Genomic DNA, 27,755 nt, shown 5'->3' with positions numbered 1-27,755 from the left:
GTATGGGCATGATAGAGCTTAAGCCTTCAACTTATTGAACTCGATATTGAGAACAGAAGTCTGCAGAGTCCCCAAGTGGAAAATTAGGAATTTGCACTGAGTTTCACTGGAGCACTGCAGCAAGCCTGCACCTGTGTGTGAGGGAGAGGTGGTGGGGGTGATATTGGGTCAGGGTTCAATGGGTAGAAGCAGCCTGCGGGTGATGTAGTTAGAGGGTGTCTGTAATAAGTTGGGGTGGGGGGGTTGGAAGGGTCAGTTTAATGACAACTCAGGAGCTAGACTAGGTTTTTAATTGTGTAATTTTTACAGTGTAACTATTTAATTAATTGCAGCAGAACCCTCAAAATCCTATGAACTAAATGGACAGTTCCAGGCACTGAGGAATATCCCAGTGGAATCTTCAAATTCCTGGGCAATTCCCTTTGGAGTATGTTACATTAGGGGTTCCATAGGGTCCTGAGGCATGGTTCCCATCCACGCTGCCAAAATAACCCCCTGTCTATTGGAAAATCCAGGCCGAATAATTATTTACTGGTGCTAACTTTTCAAGATTTATTTTCAAATAGTAAAAGTGGAGAAAGAAAGTGGAAATTACCATAGGCTAGACGAGCATTGGGGAATCAAGAGAGAGATGACTGATAGTGAGTTTACCCTTAGGTATGGGGTGAACTTGAGAAGGCAGGGCATTCGTGATCATCTTAGCTGCTATTGGAATTGAATCCATGACACTGGTCTGAACACACATCTTTTCTAAAAGTATCAGTAATTAACCTCCAATATAGGAATCATAACCATTATTCCACGTGAAAACTGATAACACTCAGCTCTATCTCACTGCCACCTTTCTTTACTCTCCCATTGCCTCTTTGTCAGACTGCTTTTCTCACACCTAGCATTGTCTTTGGTTCCTGACATAGGTTTTGCCCTCTGCCCACTGATTCCAATTGCTTCCCTGGCAGTTGTCTGACATTGAACCTGCCACCGCAGGAACTGTAAAACCTGCGCCCACACCTCCTCCCTCAACTCTATCCAAGGCCCTAAAGGAGGCTTCCACATCCATCAAAGTTTTACTTGCACATCCACTAATATTATTTATTGTATCCGTTACTCCTGATGTGGTCTCCTCTTCATTGGGGAAACTGGACGCCTCCTAGCAGAGCGCTTTAGGGAACATCTCCGGGGCACCCGCACCAATCAACCACACCGCCCCGTTGGCCAACATTTCAACTCCCCCTCCCCTCTGCTGAGGACATGAAGGTCCTGGGTCTCCTTCACCGCCGCTCCCTCACCACCAGACGCCTGGAGAAAGAACGCCTCATCTTCCGCCTCAGAACACTTCCACCCCAGGGCATCAATGTGGACTTCAACAGTTTCCTCATTTCCCCTTCCCCCACCTCACCCTAGTTCTAAACTTCTAGCTCAGCACTGTTCCCATGACTTGTCCGGACTTGTCCTACTTGCCTATCTCCTGTTCCACCTATCCACTCCACCCTCTCCTCCCTGACCTATCACCTTCATCCCCTCCCCCACTCACCCATTGTACTCTTTGCTACTTTCTCCCCACCCCCACCCTCCTCTAGCTTATCTATCCATGCTCAGGCTCACTGCCTTTATTCCTGATGAAGGGCTTTTGCCCGAAACGTCGATTTTGAAGCTCCTTGGATGCTGCCTGAACTGCTGTGCTCTTCCAGCACCACTAATCCAGAATCTGGTTTCCAGCATCTGCAGTCATTGTTTTTACCTCTCTGACATTGAACCAGACCATTCACACCTTTGGTACTATTTTTGACCTCAATGTGAGCTTCTGACCAATTATCTTCTCCATTGCGAAGACTTCCTACTTCAACCGACAGTGGTTAGCACTGCTGCCTCACAGCGTCAGAGACCCGGGTTCAATTCCTGCCTCAGGCGACTGACTGTGTGGAGTTTGCACGTTCTCCCCGTGTCTGTGTGGGTTTCCTCTGGGTGCTCCGGTTTCCTCCCACAGTCCAAAGATGTGCAGGGTCAGGTGAATTGGCCATGCTAAATTGCCCGTAGTGTTAGGTAAGGGGTAAATGTAGGGGAATGGGTGGGCTGCGCTTCGGCGGGTCGGTGTGGGCTTGTTGGGCTGAAGGGCCTGTTTCCACACTGTAAATCTAATCTAAAAAAAAACCTCTTGAATGTCACCTAATTCTGTTCTTGCCTCAAATCATTTGCTGCAGAAGCCTTCTAATAGTTCAACTGCTTCTCGACTATATCAGTCTTTTCCTGGCTGGCATCACATCATCTAACCTACTTAAACTTGCGCTTATCCAACATTGTAGTGTCCTTGTGTTAAAGCAAATTCCATTCACACATTAACCCTGCCCTTACTGACTTATTTTAGCCTCCAGTACAGCAATGCCTTAATTTTAAAGTTCTTATCTTTGGTTTAAATTCCTCTGTAGTTTGACCCTCATTAGCCATCCAACCTTCTCCAGCTCCAAAGTACAAGCTTTGCTGGCCAACAGCTCCTTGGGTGACTACACCCTTTCCATTCATATCCCTGATTGAGACTTGTTGTCCCTGTCCCAAATGTAACAAATGTAAATAGATTGTATCATATGGTAACGCCTATTGTAATGTGTAGCCTGAATAAAGTTCCAATCTTCATTTTCTCATTCTGCCAGGATTCCTTCGGCTTTTAATCTTCCCATTGCTCTCACTGTAATAACTGGTTTGACAATGTCCCGGTGTCTGTGACCTTGGATTCATAGCTGTATCATGGCCCTTTACTTCTGTTCCTAAAGCAGTGTATCAAGAAATCTTACTCATTTTGATATGAGCTGTAAGTGACTTTGAAACTTCTTGTTTTTCCAGCCTGGATGACTGCACTATTTCAAAGTTTCCCTTGGCCCATCAGGGATTTTTAAGCTTTATTCACAGATACTCTGATGTCCTTTCACTCACATCTGAACTCTAACTCAGGACTACTCCCATAGACTAACACCTCACAATGCAGCTGCTACCTGCTTTGGAGTTACTAATTTTCCTTCCCCAGAGAGCTGATTGCGGCAGGCCTACAGGGGCCTGTTAATCTAGTGTGGTACAAAAAAATCCCTTCAGGAGTTTCCTTGCTAAACCTCTCTGTCGTTTTACTTTGCTTTCCCCTTGAAGTCACTTTTCTAAAATACTACTTTAACCAAGAATTTCCATCATTTGTCCTGGTGCCTCACCATGATTGGTATTAAACTCAAATCCTCGACAGCGCATTGAGACTTTTTGCTATTGTAAAAACAAACATCATTCCTATTAATTTCAATGTTTAGTTTTTAAAATCTACTGCTGAGTGCAACTGAGTTATCAAGATTGCACTGGGTAGAGTATTGATTTGCCAGTCAGTATGCCCAGTAGTTTCATTGTCTTGGCTGTGGCGTAGTAGCAGTTATTCTGAAGTTTTGAAGTTACAGGAGTCATTGCTAGTATTCACTTGCTTACCCAGACAGTATCTTGCTGCCTCTTCAAATGCCATCAGCTCATGTTCCTCCCAAATTCATAATCTCAAGGTTGTCTCAAAGTGTCCAACAGCCAACTCTTAAAGCTGACTAACTATGGGAAGTGTGCCGTTGTGATATTTTATTAGAAATGAAATAACTAATGAGAAATCATCTTTCCTAAACCACTGATGATGTAGGAATCTGCTCAGTGTGTGGCATTTTTTAAATCAATAGGGACAGAAAAGAGTTAGAGACTTTGAATCTGTGTTGCTCCATCACTTGTGCAGAGATTTTTTTTCCCAATCTCCACAATGGTTGTCACTTGCTAAAATTTTTTGTTTGGTCTTTGTAAACGATCTTCAAAATATAAAGCATTTTCAGGTGATGTGAAGACAGCAAGCTTTTTTTTAACCCCACCCAGATATACAACATCATGTTTAACTGATACCACTACATTCAGATGTAGTTGTAACCTCTTGAAGCCTGATGAAATGCAACACTGCCTACCACCATAATGCCAAGATCTCAGTGCCAGGACCCACATGGGGAATTCAGCACACATTTTTTTGAAAAAGTTAAACTCTGGAAACTGATTGGCATGGTGGCTCAGTAATTAGCACTGCTGTCTCATAGTGTCAGGGACCTGGATTCTATTCCACTCTTGGGTGACTATCTGTGTGGAGTTTAAACTTTTTCTCCGTGTTTGCGTGAGTTTCCTCTAGATGCTCCGGTTTCCTCCCACAGTCCAAAGATGTGCAGGTTAGGTGGATTGGCCATGCTAAATTGCCCATAGTGTCCAAGAATGAGCAGGCTAGGTGGATTGACGAAGGGAAATGTAGGGTTACAGGGATAGGGGGGTAGGTCAGGGTGGGATGCTCTTCAGAGGGTTGGTGTGAACTTGATAGGCCAAATGGCCTGCTTCCACTTTCTAGGAATTGTATGAAATCCTAGAAGTGATAAATTTGGAGGGAAGTGGGATGTTTTAATCTCTACATGCTCTGGATCCTCCATTTAATACCCCCAGTCAGGAAAATTACATTCCTGCATACATTCCATTTCCCCATCATGTCTATAGAAATTTCAAATTCCACTGTTCCTGTTTTTGCACTGAAATAACTTACATGTTACAGTTCTTCCAAAACTTAAATCCACTCTTTTAGCAATTTTCAGAACTTTTGTCCTTCATCTCCAAAGTAATTGTTGGATCCAAACATTTCAAAGGTATTTTTAAATAGGTCACAGCAGACAACATATTTAGGATCATATAATTTTACAGTACAGGAAGAGGCTATTCAACCCATTGTGTCTGTACCAGCTCCCAAAAGAGCTACACAGCTAGTCCCATTCTCCAGCCTTCTCCCTGTAGCCGTCTAACTTAGTCACTTTCAAGTATATATATATCTAGGACTGTTTTGAAACCTCTTATAGAATCTGCCTTCACCACTCTCCCAGCCTACAGGTTCCAAACCTTAATGACTCTTTGAGTGAAGATGTTTTTCCTCATCTCACTCTTAGCTGTCTTGCTGGCAATCTTGACATTAAGACCTCCAACTAATGCACAATTTCCCTTTTTAACCTTTATTTCTTGTTGTTGTTAATAGCTTCAGTTTTTGCATATTGAAATGATTTCTATCAAATATGTGTTTATTGAATTTTTTAAAATATCGTATTAATGTCTCTGATCCCTTATCAGAAATGCTACCCAAGTTGTTAACAGCAACAGCTTATGTGAGTTTCACATCCAAAGTTGGACAGCACAAAAAAGTTATGTCCTTTCAACTTACAGATCATTAAGTCGTCCCAGTTAAATATTAGGAAATGAAATGTTAAAAATACAAAAAGGAACAGAAAAAGAGATACTTTGTAAATATCCTTGTAAATAAAAATAAAAATGTGTTATTTTAGTTGTAGAGGATCAATTAATCAGTAGTACATGTTTCCTGAGTCTTATTTTAAATTTGTAGTCAGGAATTTGACGTCCCAGTCACTTCTGGTTCCAGACACAATATCATGTCATTATTGCTAACATTACATAATTTTTAAGACCAAAGGTCCTATTTGATCCAGGGGGTGAGTTTAGCATTCAGTGCTGGTGTTCTGAAGAAAAGTCATATTAGACTTGAAATATTTGCTCTGTTTCTCTCTCCATTGATGCTGCCCTGACCTGCTGAGTTTCTCTAGCACTTTTTGTTTTTAATTTCGATTACTGGTGCCATGATTGGGCTAGAGGTGGGAGCTTGAGAGAGAGTGCAATTATGAAAAGGCAAATGTCAGCTATGACAGGGCTTACTATTAGCAAGAAGCAGGCAGAGAGCCAGCTGGTTCACAGTCAGTGCAAGAACCCAAGTGCTCACTCCTCAGGCATTCAAGCTGCTCTGCTTTAGTAAAGGTAACTTCAGGGCACATGCACAATTGCACCAATTTGACTATTCACTGATATACACGCCTTTTCATCAGCAGTTAATGAATAATGAGTCCACTGTGTTCCCATCAGCTGTTGAAAAACATGCCCCAGGTCCTTTCTTTGCTCTTCCCTTTATTAGCATTGAAGATTTGATTCTGTCTGAATTTATTCGGACGTTAATGGGAGGTATGGGTGAGTTGCTGGCACCCTCAAACCTCCAGCCTCCCATTAAAAGTTTCATTCCGTCCTAGTGGCATGAGAAATCTGATAAGACTCCCCTAGTGCATGATTTTTAAAGAAAATCCAACTCTGCCACCTAAAAAGCTTTGTAATATTGTGGTCTGCTTTAAAACTGCGATATATGAACTGAAAACATTATAAGCAACTGGGCTACAGACAATGGAATACAATGGTATAACAGTCCATTTTTATAATTTTCTTCACGATAACTAATGAAACAAAACACACAATTTACTAATTTCAGCATGAACTATGTATTGTCATTGAATAATGATATGATTATTGAATATGTCTGTGCTAGTTACAAAGCACATCAGTGCTTCATTTCTGTCAAAAATATATTTACCTTGTCGTTGTTTTATTGGGAGTTACCCTTCTCAATTCTGGAAGGTGATGTACCACATTTTCACAACAACTGAGTACTTGGAGTGCTATGAAGTAGCAAAATCTATTCAGCTTCAATTTTAGTTTCACTTTCTAAAATTTAGTCATTTTTTAAGCTTAATTTAAAAATCCATTAATATTATATATTTGTTCTAACACAAACTTGCACAGATATATATTATTTTATGATTGGGAAAAACAAGCTGTTAGCAATTTAGATTAGCTCTTCTCTCTAATTTGATTACTCAACCCAATTTAACATTACTGAAAATGCGTATACAGGTCTTCTAATGGTACTGGATGTGAGAGAGCACTTGAGACGATACTGTTATAAGGTCACAGAGTGAGGTGTGTGCTTATGGAACTATGCATCTAGGTGTTATATGTGAGCATGATGCACGCAGAATTATGTCAACAAACAGCTTTTGACATTACGAGAACAAATGTTTTTTTCAACTCTCAGACTTCGGTAGGCAGTTTTTAAAAAAATATAAATAGTTTGACCATTTAAATAATTTGACATGTCTAGAAACATATTTTTGCGCTAAGACAGCATTTAAAATCTGTCTAAAGATTCGTAACTTCCACACTGTCAGTTATTCACTTTCTCCAGTGAAAATGCTGTCCTCAAATGGCACTTGTAAGTTTGAGTTTCTCATGTGAGGGAACCTTGTCCCACACTCATTTCTCGGAAGCTCGAATGAAAGTAAGAACTGTTCGAAATTGGTCAAGACTTCTGGATGCAGAGTGTGGTTGGAAAGCCTTGTGGGAAGCTAGGGAAGTGATTACGGGGCCTTTTGCTGAGATTTTTGTGTCATCGAGAGTCACAGGTGAGGTGCTGGAAGACTGGACGTTGGCTAATGTGGTGCCACTGTTTAAGAAGGTGGTAAGGACAAGCCAGGGAACTATAGACCAGTGAGCCTGACGTTGGTGGTGGGCAAATTGTTGGAGGGAATCCTGAGGGACAGGATGTACATGTATTTGGAAAGGCAAGGACTGATTAAGGATAGTCACCATGGCTTTGTGCATGGGAAATCATGCCTCACAAACTTGATTGAGTTTTTTGAAGAAGTAACAGAGGATTGCTGAGGGCAGAGTGATAGATGTGATCTATATGGACTTCAGTAAAGCGTTCGACAAGGTTCCCCATAGTATACTGGTCAGCAAGGTTAGGTCTCATGGAATAAAGGGAGAACTAGCCATTTGGATACAGAACTGGCTCAAAGGTAGAAGACAGAGGGTGGTGGTGGAGGGTTGTTTTTCAGATCTGGAGACCTGTGACCAGTGGAGTGCCACAAGGATCGGTTCTGGATCCTCTACTTTTTATCATTTATATAAATTATTTGGATGCGAGCATAACAAGGGTAGTCAGTAAGTTTGCAGATTACACCAAAATTGGTGGTGAAGTAGACAGTGAAGAAGGTTACCTCAGATTACAACAGGATCTTGATCAGCTGGGCCAATGGGTTGAGAAGTAGCAGATGGAATTTAATTCAGATAAATGTGAGGTGCTGCATTTTGGGAAAGCAAATCTTAACAGGACTTATACACTTAATGGTAAAGGTCCTAGGGAGTGTTGCTGAACAAAGAGACCTTGGAGTGCTGGTTCATAGCTCCTTGAAAGTAGAGTCACAGGTAGATAGGATAGTGAAGAAGGTGTTTGGTATGCTTTCCTTTATTGGTCAGAGTACTGAGTACAGGAGTTAGGAAGTCATATTTCAGCTGTACAGGACATTGGTTAGACCACTGTTGGAATACTGCGTACAATTCTGGTCTCCTTCCTATCGGAAAGATGTTGTGAAACTTGAAAGGGTTCAGAAAAGATTTACTGGGATGGTGCCAGGGTTGGAGGATTTGAGCTAAAGGGAGAGGCTGAACAGGCTGGGGCTGTTTTCCCTGGAGCATCAGAGGCGAAGGGGTGACCTTAGAGGTTTACAAAACCGTGAAGGGTATGGTTAAGATAAATAGACAAAGTCTTTTCCCTGGGGTGGGGGAATCCCAGACCAGAGGGGATAGGTTTAGGGTGAGAGGGGAAAGATATAAAAGAGACCTAAGGGGCAACTTTTTCGCGCAGAGGGTGGTATATGTATGGAATGAGCTGCCAGAGGAAGTTGTGGAGGCTGGTACAATTGCAACATTTAAAAGGCATTTGGATGGGTATATGAATAGGAAGGGTTTGGAGGGATATGGGCCGGGTGCTGGCAGGTGGGACTAGAGTGGGTTGGGATATCTGGTCGGCATGGACAAGTTCGACCAAAGGGTCTGTTTCCATGCTGTACATCTCTATGATTCTATGACCCTACCTCACCATGACTCCAAGAAAATGCAGCTCAAAGTTAGCATTTCAAATCATTGACCTTCCATCAGAATTGATTGATCATGAAAACTCACTGACTTTAAACTTTGACCCAGCTCTTTGGGTCCCCACATGGTCATAAACTGAAAGAGCCCTTAGGCAATCCTAACCATCTGACTCTGCAGGAATTGCCTGGAAAGTTTACCTTTATGAAGAGCAATACCCCAGCTTACTGGAATCATGAGCGGTTGTTTCTAACATAGAGGAGTTGGAGACTTGGGAGAGATCGATTTACTTAACTGCCTTGTATCCCAGGAAATATAAGACAGATTAAAACAATATTTGACTCCTCGGTAGCTATGCAATGATCACCCTATCTTTCCCCCTCCAACCCCATCCCAGATTCCCACTGACTTTCCAACCCCGATACTTAACCCTCTGACAACCTCAAACTTCTGACTCTGCTGACTCCTGACCTCACCATCTAGCCAACATACTGAAGCTACCTCTGTGCCATCCCCTTTTACCCCCTACACACCCTGTCATCCTACCTATTTTACCTATTCACTTCAGTCACACTCTCACTCACTCATTAATACATTGAAAAGCTGCTTAAATGTCCCAAAGCTTTGTTTAATGAGCTACAAAATTAAAATGGCTGAACACAACAGGTCATGCTTCAAAACGTGGAAGAGGCTAGTCTTATACACACAATCCTGTGCTACACAGAAACTCCCTGATGGAAGATTACTCCATAATTCTGACGAGGCTAGGATTTAGCTAGAAATGTGGAGGTCCATCAAATAAGAGCGGCAATCTGATGGTGATTCCCATTCCTTGGAAGATTGGCCTTTGTTTTATTTCTCTCCACAAATGCTCCCTGATCTGCTGATATTTCCAACATTTTCTGTTTGCCTTTCGAATTTGCAGCATCAGTGGTATTTTTGCTTTTGTGTCAAACTAAGCTTCTGTTTGTTTGTCTTAATTGGATGTAAAAGGTGTATTTTGGAATTCCATAAAAACAGGGAGTTTCCATGAAGCTGAACAGAGATCGCTACAGGAACTCACAGCAGGTCTGGCAGCATCTGTGAGGAGAAAACAGAGTTTACATTTTGATCCAGTGAAATGAATTCATCATTTCCTTTGCTACATGTAGGACTTCGCAATAAACAGTGTGGCTAATAATAACAGTCACTATAATGAATACACTGAAAAGCAGCTTAGGGCATCATGATGATGTGGAAAACTAAGATATAAATGCAAGTTCTTGCTCTTTCCTCAAAAACTGTTAGTTGCTCGTGCGCTTCCAAGTGCAAAATTGAAGTGCAGAATACCGCATGAATGTGAATTGGAGATTGCCACGATGATTCAGTGAGGCCAGAACATGTCTGATGTCAATACCCTTGAATGGGGGCTGCAAACTTACAGAACAATCTGATATATCGGGGACTGTTGCCCAAGATGGAAGGCTGGAGGAGCCAAGCAGTGAGTTAATATTGCCAGGTAACTGCTCTGACTTTCATGACTTTCATCTCTGTACTTCAATCCTTGCAATACAAACTCTATTTCCTTAGTTATGGAGTCATACATCCTTTGATCCAACGAGTCCATCCAACCATTATTCCAAACTAAAATAGTCCCACTTGCCTGCGCTTGGTCCAAACATTTCTTCTTCATGTACTTTTCTAAATGTCTTTTAAACACCATAACTGTTCCCATATGCACCACTTCCTCTTGAAGTTTATTCCACATACAAACCACACTGTGTAAAGTAATTTTCCCCATGTCTTTTTTTTAAGATCTTTCTTCTCTAATGTTAAAAATATACTCCCCTAGTTTATAACTTCCCCAGCCTTGGGAAAAGACACCTGCCTTTCACCTTATCTATGAGGTAAAATCAATGACTGCAGATGCTGGAAACCAGATTCTGGATTAGTGGTGCTGGAAGAGCACAGCAGTTCAGGCAGCATCCAAGTAGCTTCGAAATCGACGTTTCGGGCAAAAGCCCTTCATCAGGAATCATGATGAAGGGCTTTTGCCCGAAACGTCGATTTCGAAGCTACTTGGATGCTGCCTGAACTGCTGTGCTCTTCCAGCACCACTAATCCAGAATTCACCATATCTATGCCTCTCATGATAAGGTCACCCCTCAACCTATGCTCCTTAAAAGTAGTCCCAGACTATCCAACCTCTCTTTATAAAGCAAACCCTCCATTCACAGTAACATCCTTGGTAGAACATTTCCATCCCCTGAATGACATGGGCATCGGCAAGAAATTTGGGAAAATAGGATGAGATCAGCAATGAGGACATTGAGCGCAACAAGTTTGATTTTCCAACTAAGTGTTGAATAGTGACATCAGAATCTCACATGTGAGTAGCAATGGGCCTATTTGCAATCATTTGCATGTACTAGTATCTCATGATTAACTAGTCTCTCCTCATTTGTATGCACTTACCTATTATCTCTACTGCTGGATAGAACCTTTGATGTGGAGGTACTGGTGTTGGACTGGGGTGGACAAAGTTAAAAGTCACACAACACGAGGTTGGACTATAAGCTGGTGTTGTTTGATTTTTAACTGGATAGAATCTACACTCTGATAATTCCTGACATGAAAGTCAGAGCAGTTACCTGGCAATATTAACTCACTTCTGGATTAGTGGTGCTGGAAGAGCACAGCAGTTCAGGTAGCATCCAACAAGCAGCGAAATCAACGTTTCGGGCAAGAGCCCTTCATCGGGAATAAAGGCAGTAAGCCTGAAGCGTGGAGAGATAAGCTAGAGGAGGGTGGGGGTGGGGAGAGAATAGCATAGAGTACAATGGGTGAGTGGGGGAGGAGTTGAAGGTGATAGGTCAGGGAGGGGAGGGTGGAGTGGATAGGTGGAAAAGGAGATAGGCAGGTAGGACAAGTCCGGACAAGTCAAGGGGACAGGGCTGAACCTGAAGTTTGAAACTAGGATGCGGTGGGGGAAGGGGAAATGAGGAAGCTGTTGAAGTCCACATTGATGCCCTGGGGTTGAAGTGTTCCGAGGCGGAAGATGAGGCGTTCTTCCTCCAGGCGTCTGGTGGTGAGGGAGCGGCGGTAAAGGAGGCCCAGGACCTCCATGTCCTCGGCAGAGTGGGAGGGGGAGTTGAAATGTTGGGCCACGGGGCGGTTTGATTGATTGGTGCGGGTGTCTCGGAGATGTTCCCTAAAGCGCTCTGCTAGGAGGCGTCCAGTCTCCCCAACGTAGAGGAGACCACATCTGGAGTAACGGATACAATAAATGATATTAGTGGATGTGCAGGTAAAACTTTGATGGATGTGGAAGGCTCCTTTAAGGCCTTGGCCAGAGGTGAAGGAGGAGGTGTGGGCACAGGTTTTACAGTTCCTGCGGAGGCAGGGGAAAGTGCCAGAATGGGAGGGTGGGTCGTAGGGGGGTGTGGACCTGACCAGGTAGTGACGGAGGGAACGGTCTTTGCGGAAGGCGGAAAGGGGTGGGGAGAGAAATATATCCCTGGTGGTCGGGTCTTTTTGGAGGTGGCGGAAATATCGGCAGATGATTTGGTTTATGCGAAGGTTTGTAGGGTGGAAGGTGAGCACCGGGGCGTTCTGTCCTTGTTACGGTTGGAGGGGTGGGGTCTGAGGGCGGAGGTGCGGGATGTGGACAAGATGCATTGGAGGGCATCTTTAACCACATGGGAAGGGAAATTGCGGTCTCTAAAGAAGGAGGCCATCTGGTGTGTTCTATGGTAGAACTGGTCTTCCTGGGAGCAGATCCGGCGAAGGCGGAGAAATTGGGAATACAGGATGACATTTTTGCAAGAGATAGGGTGGGAAGAGGTGTAATCCAGGTAGCTGTGGGAGTCGGTGGGTTTGTAAAAATGTCAGTGTCAAGTCGGTCATCACTAATGGAGATGGAGAGGTCCAGGAAGGGGAGGGAGGTGTCAGAGATGGTCCAGGTAAATTTAAGGTCAGGGTGGAATGTGCTGGTGAAGTTGATGAATTGCTTAACCTCCTCACGGGAGCACGAGGTGGCGCCAATACAGTCATCAATGTAGTGGAGGAAGAGGTGGGGAGTGGTGCCGGTGTAATTACGGAAGATCAACTGTTCTACATAGCCAACAAAGAGACAGGCATAGCTGGGGCCCATACGTGAGCCCATGGCTACCCCTTTGGTCTGGAGGAAGTGGGAGGATTCAAAGGAGAAATTGTTAAGGGTGAGGACCAATTTGGCCAAACGAATAAGAGTGTCAGTGGAAGGGTACTGTTGGGGACGTCTGGAGAGGAAAAAATGGAGGGCTTGGAGGCCCTGGTCATGGCGGATGGAGGTGTAGGGGGATTGGATATTCATGGTGAAGATGAGGCGTTGGGGGCCGGGGAAACGGAAGTCTTGGAGGAGGTGGAGGGCGTGGGAGGTGTCTCGAACGCATGTGGGGAGTTTCTGGACTAGGGGGCATAGGACAGTGTCAAAATAGGTAGAGATGAGTTCAGTGGGGCAGGAGCATGCTGAGACAATGGGTCGGCCAGGGTGGTCAGGCTTGTGGATCTTGGGAAGGAGGTAGAACCAGGCAGTGCGGGTTTCCCGGACTATGAGGTTGGAAGCTGTGGGTGGGAGATCTCCTAAGGTGATGAGGTTCTGTATGGTCTGGGAGATGATGGTTTGGTGATGGGGGTGGGGTCATGGTTGAGGGGGCAGTAGGAAGAGGTGTCCTCGAGTTGGTGTTTGGCTTCAGCGGTATAGAGGTCAGTGCGCCAGACTACCACTGCGCCCCCTTTATCCGCTAGCTTAATGGTGAGGTTGGGATTGGAGCAGAGGGATTGGAGGGCTGCGCGTTGTGAGGGTGAGAGGTTGGAGTGGGGGAGGGGGGTCGACAGGTTGAGGCGGTTAATGTACCTGTGCCCACACTTCCTCCCTCACCTCTATCCAAGCTCCTAAAGGAGCCTTCCACATCCATCAAAGTTTTACCTGCACATCCACTAATATCATTTATGTATCCGTTGCTCCTGATGTGGTCTCCTCTACATTGGGGAGACTGGGCGCCTCCTAGCAGAGCGCTTTGGGGAACATCTCCGAGACACCCGCACCAATCAACCAAACCGCCCCGTGGCCCAACATTTCAACTCCCCCTCCCATTCTGCCGAGGACATGGAGGTCCTGGGCCTCCTTCACCGCCGCTCCCTCACCACCAGACGCCTGGAGGAAGAACGCCTCATCTTCTGCCTCAGAACACTTCAACCCCAGGGCATCAATGTGGACTTCAACAGCTTCCTCATTTCCCCTTTCCCCACCTCATCCTAGTTTCAAACTTCAGGTTCAGCCCTGTCCCCTTGACTTGTCCGGTCTTGTCCTACCTGCCTATCTCCTTTTCCACCTATCCACTCCACTCTCTCCTCCCTGACCTATCACCTTCATCTCCTCCCCCACTCACCCATTGTACTCTATGCTACTCTCTCCCCACCCCCACCCTCCTCTAGCTTATCTCTCCATGCTTCAGGCTCACTGCCTTTATTCCTGATGAAGGGTCTTGCCCAAAACGTTGATTTCGCTGCTCGTTGGATGCTGCCTGAACTGCTGTGCTCTTCCAGCACCACTAATCCAGAAATTGGTATGCAGCATCTGCAGTTATTGTTTTTACCTCCAATATTAACTCACTGCCTGGCTCCTCCAGCCTTCCATCTTGGGCAACAGTCCCCGATATATCAGATTGCTCTGTAGGTTTGCAGCCCCCATTCATGGGTATTGACATTAGACATGTTCTGGCCTCACTGAATCATCGTGGCAATCTCCAATTCACATTCATGCGGTATTCTGCACTTCAATTTTGCACTTGGAAGCGCACGAGCAACTTTCATCATACACTCGGCACAGGGGCAGGTACCCAAATCGTGGTTTGGACAGGGCAACTCAGGGCATCTGACTCCGTCTCTCCTGACTCACTCATGTTGTGCCCCCTGAGATGCTCACAGCATCTCTGTCATGCCTTGCTGCCACCCCCCACAAGCCTAAAGGCTCACAATCCTTCTGACTTTGCTGTTTAGTGCAGACACAAAGCCAAGAAGGTTGTCACACTTGTCGGCAGTCATCTGGCAATCAGACACTTAGACCATAAAACATTCTGCTGTACAAAGGACGGCTCTGTATGTTAATTCTTGTCATTGCTGCAAGTATGACATTTGCCCATATGGCTAATAATGAAGAGTGAACATATATTTACAACTTTTAAGAACACTTTTACAATTAGGGTCATCTGCTTCCTTTCTATACCACTATCTCTTGATGCAATCCCATGGTGGGCAGGTATGATGGGGTTTGCCCTATTGTGGAGCCTGTTGGCCCTTGGAGTTTTACTTGGGGTGTTTGCAGCTACAGAGTCCAAGTGTGCTGAGTGAGTCCTGCCCAGATGCAGGTGCACCCCCCTCCCAAGGCTTAAACTCCCAAAGGGCTAAGGGTGACAGGCAGAGTGGAGGTGGAGATCCTGGCCTCCTCTGGAGTGTCAAGGTTAGAGTAATGCCGGAAAAACACAGCAGGTCAGGCAGCATCCGAGGCAAGAAAATCAACATTTCAAGCAAAAGCCGTCCATGAGGAAAGGATTGATGAAGGGCTTTTTGCCCGAAACGTCAATTTTCCTGCTCCTCAGATGCTGCCTGACCTGCTGTGCTTTTCCAGCATCACTCTAATCTCTAACATCTGCTTTACCCACTTTCACCTCCTCTGGAGTGTCATGAGTGGACTCTTCTGAGGGGGCCTGAGTGTGGTATCTCCTCCAGTTGTGTGCCCACTGGCATTGCTTTGTCTTCTTGTAAGGAAGGGGCACCTTAAGTGAGTTTATAGTCCTGCACTGTGGAGCACGAGTAGCTGAATCACAGAGCACAAGTCTGTGCATTGATCCGGTAGATCCTGAAAGTGCTAAACCTGGCTGTCTATGGCAGCAGGTAACCTATCCATGGAGGCAGCCAAACATGCCAGAGACAGCATGGTACCTCTTACATTCTTGTGAGCTTACCCAGTGCCTCTAACAGACCTGCCCACTGCTCTTGTGTCTTCTTAAGTATTTAAATGAAGCTGTTAATTGCCAATCGCAGGAGAGCACCCCTGGTAATCTACCAAGTGCCAGTGACATGGGACTTTTTTAATCCTTACCCCACTGCAGAGATAAGCAGTGGTGTGGTCAAACGCAGTTGCTCCCAACTCTAATCCAGCTAAAATACATCCTGAGGTATCAGTAACTGGGTTGGTGGAAGGTATAGGAGGCAGCCTTGCTTGTGCATCCTCTGAGGGATGCGTGGCTATTTCCCCCAGAGGTGGTGGAAAATGTGTCTTGTGGGGCCACCCTTTGATGTTGGAGATTGGGCAGATTCTAAAGGAAAGAAAAGAAAGAATGTGACATAAGGAAAGGGTAGAAGTATGAGCATGTTAACAGTGCAAGTGTACATTCACAGTGACAGTATCCTTCTCCTAAACTCTGCGGAAAATACTCTTTTCTAATTTTCTAACATTCAAACCCATCTCTGTTGGCCCTCCATTCACCATGATATTTTTGCTGCTGTCACTCTGTCAATATATTCAATTTTCATCCTCTTCAAATGTCTTCATTGTCTCTCCCTACCTTACCTCTGTAATATTCTCCAACATCATAAACCCTCCCATAATTTATACTTCATGCACAGTGGCCTGTTGTGCATCTGCCTCCCATTGATTCATCCCTAGAAACAACGCCAATTGCACCTTCCTCCTCATCCTTATGTTTATTAGACTTCTTAATTTTTCTATTTATTTTAAAAGCTTCCTAAAATCCATTTTTGAATCGACATTTTGGCAGCATTTCTAACTCCCCAACTATAGCTCCTCCTTTACCACTTCTAGCAGTTTCATTTATTTTCTACTTCTTCTGTGAATCTTATACAAGAGAAAACTACCATTGCATCAAAAGTTATTGAAGCTGATGCACATTCTCATATTATCTGATTATCTTGAAAGTCTGACCTTCCCCATTATTGTCAGGATAGTTTTTAACATGGCTGCATTTCTAAGTTCCAAGGACGTCATCTAAATCCTCCTCCCCCTCCTAGTATCTGAATTATCAAATCTAGACTGTTTGCACCTCTTTCAATGCAAACCTATCCTTTCCCAGCTTCAAAACAATGGTAGGTACCTATTACAGAAACATGGCTGAAGGAGGGAGAGAATTGGCAGCTCAATGTTCCGGAGGTTAGATGCCCTCAAAAGGATATGAACGGAAGCAAGCGTGGGAGGTAGGGGGAGATGTTTTTGACTTAATTGATTTATTATTTATCATTGTCACATATGTTGAGATACAGGGGAAAAGTATTACATTGTGTGCTAACCAGACAAATCATACCTTAGGTACATCAGTGTAATAGAACAGAACACAGAATGTAGCATTACAGCTACAGAGAAGGTGTAGAGAAAGTTTATATCTAATATGAGAGGTCAATTCATAACAGTGGGGAAGAAGCTGTTCTTAAATCCGTTGTTACATGTTTTCAAACTTTTGTGTCTTCTGCCCAATGGAAGAGAGTATAACAGAATGAGAAAGGTCTGCAGACCTCACTTTCTCTGGGGTCTTTGATTATGTTGGCTGCTTTCCCGAGACAGTGAGAAGCGTAGACAGAGTCAATAGAATTGGATAATAATAGTAGGGGATTTTTAGATTAGATTAGATTAGATTAGATTACTTACAGTGTGGAAACAGGCCCTTCGGCCCAACAAGTCCACACCGCCCCGCCGAAGCGTAACCTACCCATAACCCTACATCTACATCTACCCCTTACCTAACACTACGGGCAATTTAGCAAGGCCAATTCACCTAACCTGCACATCTTTTGGACTGTGGGAGGAAACTGGAGCACCCGGAGGAAACCCACGCAGACACTGGGAGAACGTGCAAACTCCACACAGTCAGTCGCCTGAGGCGGGAAATGAACCCGGGTCTCTGGCGCTGTGAGGCAGCAGTGCTAACCAGTGCTAACCAGTGCTAACTTTCCAAACTACGGGACTGCCATAGTTTTAAGAATTTGGATGGTGAGGAATTTGTTAAATACGTTCAAGAAAATTTTATTTATCAATTTGCAATACACCTACTAGAGATGGAGGGCAATTTGATCTTCTCTTGGGAAATAAGTCAGGGCAAGTGACTGAAGTGTTAATGGGGACGCACATTTGGGCCAACGAACACAAGTCTGTTAGTTTTAAAATAGTAATGGAAAAGTATAGTCCTTGAATAAAAGTTAAAATACTTAATTGGAGTAAGGGAAATTTTAACGGTATGAGACAGGAACTTTCAAAAGTTGATTAAGTGGACTGTTGACAGGGAAAGGGATGACTGGCAAGTTGGAGGCTTTCAAAAGTAAGATAACGAGAGTTCAGAGGCATCATGTTCCTGTTTAAGTGAAGTGTGAGACTGGTAAGAGTTGGGAAAAATTGACGAATAAAAGGTATTGAAGCTCTAGTCAAGAATAAGAAGAAGTCATATGTTCGGTGTAGACGGCTGCCATCAGGTGAATCTCTTGAAGAGTGTAAGGGGTGTGGGGGCATTCATAAGATGAAAATCAGGAGGGCAAAAGTGGAGATTAGATAGCCTTTGCAGAAAAGGTTAAGGATAATCCAACGAGATTCTACAAATATATTAAGGGCAAAAGAACAACTAAAGAGAGAATAGGGCCCCTTAAACATCAACAAGGTCATCTGCATGTGGAAAAACAGGAGTTGGGAGAGATACTAAATGAATATTTTGCATCAGTTTTACAGTGGAGAAAGAAATAGAGGTGAGGGAACTCGGGGAAATTAGTCCTGATGTCTTGTAAACAGTCCACATTACAGAATGGGAGGTGCTGGAGGTCTCAAAAACATAAAAGTGGATAAATCACTGGGACATGATCAAGTGTATCCAGGATATTGTGGGAAGTTAGGGAAGATGTTGTGGGGCCCCTAGATAATATTTGTATCATCTAGAGCCACAGGTGAAGTGCCAGAGGACTACAGGGGGGCTAATATTGTGCTTTTATTTAAGGAAGTCTATAAAGAGATCACTGGGAATTATGAACTGGTGAGTCTGACATCAGTAGTGGGTAAATTGTTGGAGGGGATTCTGAGAGATTGGATTTACATGCATTTGGTGGGGCAAGAACTGATGAGGGATAGTCCACATGGCTTTGTGTGTGGGAAATCATGTTTCACAAATTTGATTGAGTGTTTTGAGAACATAACTAAAAAGATTGATAAGGGCAGAATGATAGATATTGCCTACTTGGACTTCAGTAAAGCCTATGACAAGGTTCTGCATGGTGGGCTAATGACTAAAGTTAGACCAAATAGGATTCAGGAAGAGCTTGCCCATTGGATACAAAATTGGCTTGACAATAGGAGACAAAGGGTGGTAGTGGACGTTTATTTCTTGGACTGGAGGCCTGTTCCACAGGGATCAGTGCAGGGTCCCCTTTTTATAATTTATGTAATTGATTTGGATGAGAATTTAGGAGGCTTCATTAGTAACTTTGTGGATGACACCAAAATTGGTGATATAGATGACAATGAGAAAGGTTATCTAAGATTATGAAGGAATCTTGATCAATAGGGCCAATAGCTGAGGAGTGGGAGATGGAGTTTAATGTATAAATGTGAAATATTGCATGTTGGTAAAACAAACAAAGGCAGGAGAAATACAGTAAATGATAGGGCCCTAGGTGGTGTTGTCAAACAGAGAGACCGAGGAGTTCAACTACATAGTTCATTGAAAGTTGCATCACAGATTGACATGGTCATGAAGAATGTGTTTAGCACACTTCCCTTAATTGCTCCCACCATTGAGTATAGGGGTTGGGACATCATTTGAAGTTGTACAGGACTTATGGAGTACTGTTGTACACTTATGGAGTACTGTGTACAGTTCTGCAGCTACTGCCAACCACACCAACCACCCTTCCCCATTGGAAGGTTGTTATGAAATTGAAGATGGTTCAGAAAAAGTTTACCAAGATGTTGCTAGGACTAGAGGGTTTGAGTTGTAGGGAGAGGCTGGATAGGCTTAGACTTTTTCCACTGGAGCGTTGAGGGTTGAGGGGTGACCTTAACGAGGTTTATAAAATCATGAGGGGCATAGATAAGGCCAATAGCAAAGGTCTTTTCCCTGGGATGGGGAGTTTAAAGGTGAGAAGGGAAAGATTTAAAAGGGACTTGAGGGGCAACTTTTCACACAGGGTGGTTTGTATGTGAAATGAACTGCCAAATGAAGTGATGGATGCAGGTACACTTACAATATTAAAAGACATTTGGACAGGTACATGAATAGGAAAGGTTTAGAGAGATATGGGTGAAACACTAGTTTATAGAATCGCTACAGTGTGGAAACAGGCCATTTGGCCCAGCAACACCATACTGAACCTACGAAGAGTAACCATCCCAGATCCATTCCCCAACCCTGTTACTCTATATTTATCCATGACTAATGCACCTAACCCACACATCACTGAACACTATGGGCACTTTAGCATGGCCAATTCACTTAACCTGCACACCTTTGGACTGTGGAAGGAAACTGGAGCACCCGGAGGAAACCCACGCAGACACGGGGAGAATGTGAATCAAAGCTGAGTCCCTGGCACTGTGAGGCAGCTATGCTAACCACTGAGTCATCGTATTTAGTTTGGGAAAATTGGTCGGTGTGCACGAGTTGGACTGAAGCATCTGTTTCCATACTGTAAGTGTCTATGACTTAAGTCTAATATTGCTCCTGACACTCTTCCATCAAGATTTTATCTCCACTTCATCAAATCACTGCTTCCCAATTTTCCGTGTTTTCAATGTTCCAGTTTTCAAGCCTTTTCAATTTTTCTTCTGAAGGGAGTAGGTAAGGATAGAAAGTTTGGCACAAAGAAAACTAAGCACCAGATATCTTATTGGTTCGTTTAATTCTGTTATTTCATTCTAACTTGCTGAAAATTGTAGTGAAAGTGTGATGCGATCCCATTCCCAGCTTTGAAACATCCAGGGCACAATGCTTAATCTTCAGTTAAAAATAATCTTACCAAAGGATTAAAAACTGTGCATTGTTTTTAAAAGCACTAATTCTGAATTGAATTCTAATGATAATCATTTGAGCTGTATTTTCTAACTCTCACAAAACATTTGTTTGCCTCTTGGCAGTAGAAGGGTTAAAAGCTGATTAACTAATTAAGTATCAGTATGTAACCATTAACATATCCTTAAAGCTTTGTGCATTGGTTAACATAATAAAATTATCTGCTTTAGCCTTGCAAACAAATTATGTGCATCACTGTTTGGAGATGCCAGATGCAAGATAATATTAAGTAGCCTTTTGTAAACCTCAAATTATCCCTCTTGATAAATCTACATATTAATTCCTCATTACTTTCACATCAGAGGACAATTGAAGTAATTTACTTTTGATCATCATATGCTGGCACTGAATTCTAATTTTTAGCCTACGCAGATTGTGACTTTATTCATGACAATAAATCATCAATCATGCCTTTCCATTTCTCCCCAGTGGATGCAAATGTTTTTCCTGAAATACTTTGCACTTTTCTTCTCTCACGTTGATTTCCCTTTTAAATGTGAATAACTATATTAATTATGGAATGTAACTTAGATTTTTGTGAGTTATGATTTCCCAAGATGTTGTGTTTCTTTTGTTTGGTGGATAGCACTACACTTAACGTCTTTCACCACTCACAAGCTAAGATATTCAGTCTGATGTGAGATTGTTCTCAGAAATGAACTAAGATTATTTCATTTCTAAAGTGGGACGCTTTGTTTTCCACAGAAGTCAAGTGCATCTATACAGATATGATGTAGAGGAGCAGGTTTTGGATTGGGGTGGGGGGCAAAGTTAAAAATCACACAACACCAGGTTATAGCCCAACAGGTTTATTTAGAAGTACAAGCTTTTGGAGAGGTGCTCCTTCATTAGATAGCTAGTGGAGCAGGGTCATATGACACAGAATTTGTCCTAAAAGATCAAAGTGTCATACAAATGATGTGACATATTGAACAAACCTAGATTGCTGTTAAGTCTTTAATCGCTTCCAATGGGAATGCAAGTTTTGATTCATTAATATGAAAATCCCACAACTTCTTTCAAGTCACATTCCTGAGATTACCTAAGGTTTTATTAAGAAAAAGTGACATCTCCGCTCAGACAATGCATTAATGGAGTGAGGTTAGAGCTGTCAGTATTCCAAACATGAGTTCAGACCAGTTCTATTTCCAAAGTAGGAATTTATAAAATTTCACATGGACTAACTGCCTACAGATTGTGTGCTTTTTGAACAAAATAGAATATGTCTGTGTGTGTGTGTGTGTGTGTGTATGTATGTATGTGTGTGTGCGCGCGCGCGCACAAGTGTGACAGAGCACATGCCTGTGAGACGGTATGTGCATGAGTGAGAGTGTGGGGGGTGTATGTGTGTGTCTGAGACAGGGTCGACATGAGTATGATCATGTGCATATAGAGTAGTGGGGTCACCTGTAGTATGAAATGAACCCAGGATCCCAGTTGAGACCACCCTAATGGATACCAAACTTGGCTATCACCCTCTGCTCTGCATATCCCGAAGTCTGCCTTGGAGGACGGTCACCCAAAGATCCAAGGCCGAATGTCCTTGACCACTGTTCAATATGTTGCATTAGTTGTATGACACTTTAATTTTTTACTATAAATTCTGTGTCCTATGATCCTGCCCCACTAGCTACCTGATAAAGGAGCAATGCACCAAAAGCTTGGACTTCCAAACAGTCTTGTTGGACTATAACCTGGAGTTGTGTGATTTTTAACTCTATAAGGATATAAATCACACCTATTTTATATTTATTTGTCATGGTTGACCATCTAAGACTACTTTCAGCACTTGAATAGATTCTTGGATAAAATGTTTTATTATATGTCATGACTGTAGTCCCTACAAAGCGAGTGCAGTTCAAAAGAACAACTGGATCTCATACATGAAAACAACTAAAAGCAGTTTTTCATTAAAAGTACATATATTTTTTAATTCACTGAGAATGTTACTGGGATGGCTGGTATTTATTGCCCACTCTTAATTGTCCATGAATAGATAGTAATGAGGTGCCTTCCTGAATCACTGCAATTCCGTGTTGTTAGGAAGGCAGTTCTAATGATTTTGGTCCAGTGACAGTCAAGGAAGGGCTATGCAGTTACAAATTAAGATGGTGTGTGGCTTGGAAGAGAACTTACATGTGGAGATAAACCTCAGTAAGCCCTCCTGTGTGAAGCTTTCAGCATTTTTAAGACATATCAAGTTTGCCTTCACAAAACCCTACCAAGAGAGGTTAGAAATGGAACATTTGATGCTTCACACATGAATAAGCAAGGAATAGAGGGATATGGACCATGGGGCAGGCAGAAGGGATTAGTTTAACTTGGTATCATGTTTGGCAAACATCATGGGCTGAAGGGCCTATCACAGTGTTGTACTGTTTTATGTTCTATGGTATTCTCATATGTCAACTACATTAAATAATTCTACTACAGTAATATTGGATTCTCAGAACACAAATCAAGATTTTGTCAATATTCTTTTAAATTAGGTTTTCCTGGTAAAATATTTACCATTTAACTTTATGTTTGGAAAATAAATACAGCTTTTAATTGTTTTGAATGTATAATGAATGATAGTTATCATATTAGTTGTGCAGTTTCAATGTGATAGAGCTACTTATATCAAATGCATGTTAATGCACCCACTGAACTATTCTCTTAGCGTGAATGAAGACATGATAATTGCTATTACATTGCGAATACTGCATTGTTATATTAGTGATGTTAAAGGTTAAACTGCAATGCTAATGCTATAAATTAATAGCTGTTAATAACATTATTATCTGTTTAATGGTTTCAAATTAAATTTTGATTGCATTTTAAAATTTGTTATTTATATGCAATTCTTTACAGGAGGGGATATGGACAACAGGAGGTAAGAATCCCACATATTTTTGCTGATGGTTCCTACTACTTCAGATATCTGATGCTTATAACGTGACCAAAGATTTCCACTATTTACCTCTTTTTACCACCTCCTCCTCTTTGTTCTTTTCTTTCTTACAACTGTTTTCCAGCAACAGCAATTACTGAGGCCCTCGCTGCTTAGACCTGAGGTACAATAGTTTATCTGTGTGTTAATAATTCATCACAACCTTCTCACAAGTTTGCAGATGTACATTTCTCTGCACTCAGAATGTCAACTTTTCCAATCGCTTGTTCGCTCTTGATGTGCATTTGTGGTTAGTGATAACAAAAGATTAAATCAGTCACACATGAGCACAAATACTCATTATGTGTTTTATCTGAATGGCAGGAACTCTCCATGGAGTCAGGAATTGATCCTGGCCAGGACTACTATGCACAGGATTACTACAATTACGAACCTGGGTAAGACTCCTGAGTGAAGCTTTCAACATTTTTAACGACATATCAAGTTTGTCTTCACAAAACCCCTACCAAGAGAGATTAGGAAAGGAACATTTGATGCTTCTAATTCAGAATGAATATAAAGCAGAGCCATTACTAATCAAAACCAACTGTTTTAAATTAAGCCATCATTTTCTTATCTTAATTTCCCAATTATGGCTTTCACTTAGTGGCAGTGTCCAGAGAAATAAAAAGGATTTTCAACCACAAATAGCTCTCTGCTCACCTGGAAGGAAGGCCAGGCACTTTGGGCAACAACTGCTTGCCTTACTCAGTTTTCAGAGACACGTTTAGTTGGGAAGCAATGAACCAGTGGTATTATCACTGGATGATTAATCTAGAGACCCCGGGCACCTGGGTTCAAATCTCACCATGGCCGATATTGAAATTGGATTTCAACAGAGAATCTGGAATTAAGGGTCTAATGGTGACCATGAAACCATTGTTGATTGTCAGAAAAACTCATCTGGTTTGCTAATGTTCTTTAGGGAAGGAAATCTGTCATACTTACCTGGTTTGGCCTACATGTGACTTCAAACCCACAGCAATGTGGTTGACTCTTTAACTGCCCTCTGGGAAATTAGGGATTGGCAATAAATGCTGGCCCAGCCCCAGTGCATTGTCATCAGAGGCAACAAATTCTGCAAATGGATGCCCATTATCTTGTGAGGTGCCACAGCCCTTATATTCGCCACAGCTCCCAGGCTCCTCAAAGGTTTATTTCCAGCAGCATTGCCAGGTCTGGCTTGTGGCTGACAAAGGTGGATGTCCAGAAGTCATGGATAATGATTTCAGTTCATCACTCATAGACGGATATCAAACTGCACTACAGTGCTGTCCATGCAATCATTGAGCACTCTTCTGAAGATGCGCTTTCATTGTCTGGGCTGCATCGGAAAAGCAATCACTGGATAAGGTTTTCAGTGTTGTGATTTTGGACTTTGCACTGTTCAATGATGGGATGAGACCTTCAAAGAATGGGAGCTGGGCCAGCCACTTGTCTTCTCAGATAAGGAAGGAGGGGAAAATCTAACACAAGGGGGTCACTGTTTAAAAATAAAATCATGGGCATCCCATTTAAAACAAAGATCAGGCTATATCTTTTCTCTCAAGAGAGTCACAAGTCTTTGGAAATCTCTTCCTGAAACAGCACTGGAAGCAGAGCCCTTGAATATTTTTCAGGCTGAGGCAGATAGATTCTTGTTAAGCAAGGGGATGAAAGGTTTTTAGAGGAAGGTGGAAATCTGGATTGGAGGTTACAATCAGATCAGAATGGCCTTATTAAAGGTCCAGTCAGACTGTGAGGGTGAAATAACCTAATTCCAGTCCTGAATCATATGTTTGTGTATCAAGAGCCACTTTCCTGTCTGTCTGTCCTCAAGCTCATGATGTCTAAGGTGAATGTGGTTCTGATGGCAATCTGCCATGTCACCTGGCATCTCCACTGATTGCACAGTTAAGGCCAAAATGTTTTCAAGAAGGAGTTAGATAGCTTCCTTGGGGCTAAAGGGATGAAAGGGTATGGAGAGAAAGTGGGAACAGGATACGGAGTTGGATGATCAACTCTATTCACATTGAATAGCAGGGCAGGCTCAAAGGGTTGTCAGGTCTGCTGTTGCTGCTTCTATTTTCTGTCTTTCTCTGTGTTGCAGAGTGCAGGATTCAGGCCCATCAGCAATCTACATGTATCCAAAAGGGCAGCTGGAGCCCATGAGCAGAGGGTATGGTGCTGAGGTTCCAGTGTGTTTTGGAATTGAGCCTAAGAACAGGCATTAAAGGTCTTCCTAGCCCCACAAAAAAGATCTATTCATTAGAAACATACATTTAGCTTTGCAGCCTACAGCAGGTATTATGCTAGCAATAGATGATAGGCACACACCCATCTAGAACTGTTTCATAATTGTAATCAGGGGTGAGGGGGTGGTAGTGCAGTGGTATTGTCACTGGACTAGTCATCCATAATCTCAAGGGTAATGTTCTGGGGTTTGAATCTCTCCACAGCAGATGGTGAAAATTGAATCCAGAAAATATTCTGTAGTCTCTCGTAGTAGTGTCCCTATCTCTGAGCCAAGAGGCCCAGGTTCAAGCACCATCTGCTCCAGAGATGTGTCACCAACACACCTGAACTAAATAATTAAAAATAACTATAATTGCCATACAAGTGCCTTAGGACTTCCACTTACATATTTATGAGTTACGTTTGAGTAGAATTGACATCAATGTTAAGATCTGCCCAAAAATTGAATCATGTGGACATCCAAAATGAACCTCCTTACCAACTTTATCTCAAACAAGAGAAAGGCATCAGATTGTTGAAAACCTTCAGTCAACATTCAGTAACTGCACTTTGTAAATTCACATGGGTGATAACAATTAGGATTGAGATCAGTAACCATCTACAGCTGCTAGCAAATGCAGTGTCTGCTGTTGCTAAGCATATACATACCTGTCTTCATTTATTTTTCCCCATTGCAACACGCAGTGGAATTCTTCTCTGCTTCAAGGTGACTGAAGGAGGGCAAGTTGAACTTTTTGATACCTGAATTATGCATTTTGAATACTGTTTGCTGCTCAAGAAGAATTCAATAACCATTCTTGCATACCAGCAGACCATAACCATGGGAATCCAACTCCCATGCCCAGACTGTGAATATTACCTACCACATAAGTTCCATTTATGTTGACTTTCATTTTAACATGGCTAACCTGCGTTGATAATGAGAAGAAACAGAATATACAAGGGTGAAAAAATAATTATGCTACATGGATTAATGGGCTAATCATGCACAAAGGTTAGCAGTAATGATTTAGATACTGAAGCAATTTTATTCCAGCTTTGCAATTATCTGCTCATAAATAAGATTACATCAGATCAGCAAATGATACAGTAATGTCCCAACCTTCAAGAGACTTTCTCAGACCTTCAGTTCCAAGGTGAAATTTCAGTTCCTGAGATGTGTGGAATAGTAATCATTACAGTAGGGATATTTACATTCTAAGCAAACTGAAGCTATCTGTATAGAGGTATACGTATATTTTGCTAACAAAATTATGTTGTAATAACATTGGAATCAATACCTTGAAATCAAGGAAACCCAATTACTTCATATGCCTTTACCTTCATTCTACATTAATTGTACTAAATTTATGCATGAGTTAATGAATGTTACATGTGGCTCACTGAGAGACCATACATCAAACAGCTTGAATAATATTAGAATTAAAGGCAGTTTAATAGACGACAGGAATTCAGCAGTAACTGTATTCTGAAAATAAATTTGCAGTCAATATCAATGCCTGAGACTAATGTCAACTGGTCAGATGAATTTAGTATTAGACCCTTTTCAAAGCCAACAAGACATAACAGCATTTGTATAGATTCAAGTCAATGGGATAGAAATTCATCTCGACCTGTAATAGGGTGATGTTGGTTCAGTTGCCTGTTGTTCACAGCATTTCACATCTAATTAAATTAAAAGCAGTGGAACTAAATATCTAATACTGCACGTTACAGGCAGCATA

At 42.5% G+C, this 27,755-nt stretch overlaps 1 protein-coding gene across 1 annotated transcript in view; it reads left to right on the top strand.

Annotated features, from left to right (window-relative positions):
- The window catches only part of pcdh15b (protocadherin-related 15b), a 1,519,471-nt gene that overhangs the window by 1,478,124 nt on the left and 13,592 nt on the right, over positions 1-27,755 (top strand). Inside the window, exons 39-41 of the mRNA XM_072557866.1 lie at positions 23,718-23,739; positions 23,882-23,920; positions 24,121-24,194. Coding sequence (XP_072413967.1) covers positions 23,718-23,739; positions 23,882-23,920; positions 24,121-24,194 — 135 coding nt within the window. The remainder of the gene's footprint in view (positions 1-23,717; positions 23,740-23,881; positions 23,921-24,120; positions 24,195-27,755) is intronic.

This window comes from Chiloscyllium punctatum, chromosome 38 (genome assembly GCF_047496795.1).
Source record: "Chiloscyllium punctatum isolate Juve2018m chromosome 38, sChiPun1.3, whole genome shotgun sequence".
Lineage (NCBI taxonomy): Eukaryota > Metazoa > Chordata > Chondrichthyes > Orectolobiformes > Hemiscylliidae > Chiloscyllium > Chiloscyllium punctatum.
Note: the sequence above shows the minus strand (reverse complement) of the source record. Positions and strands in the feature narration are given on the sequence as shown.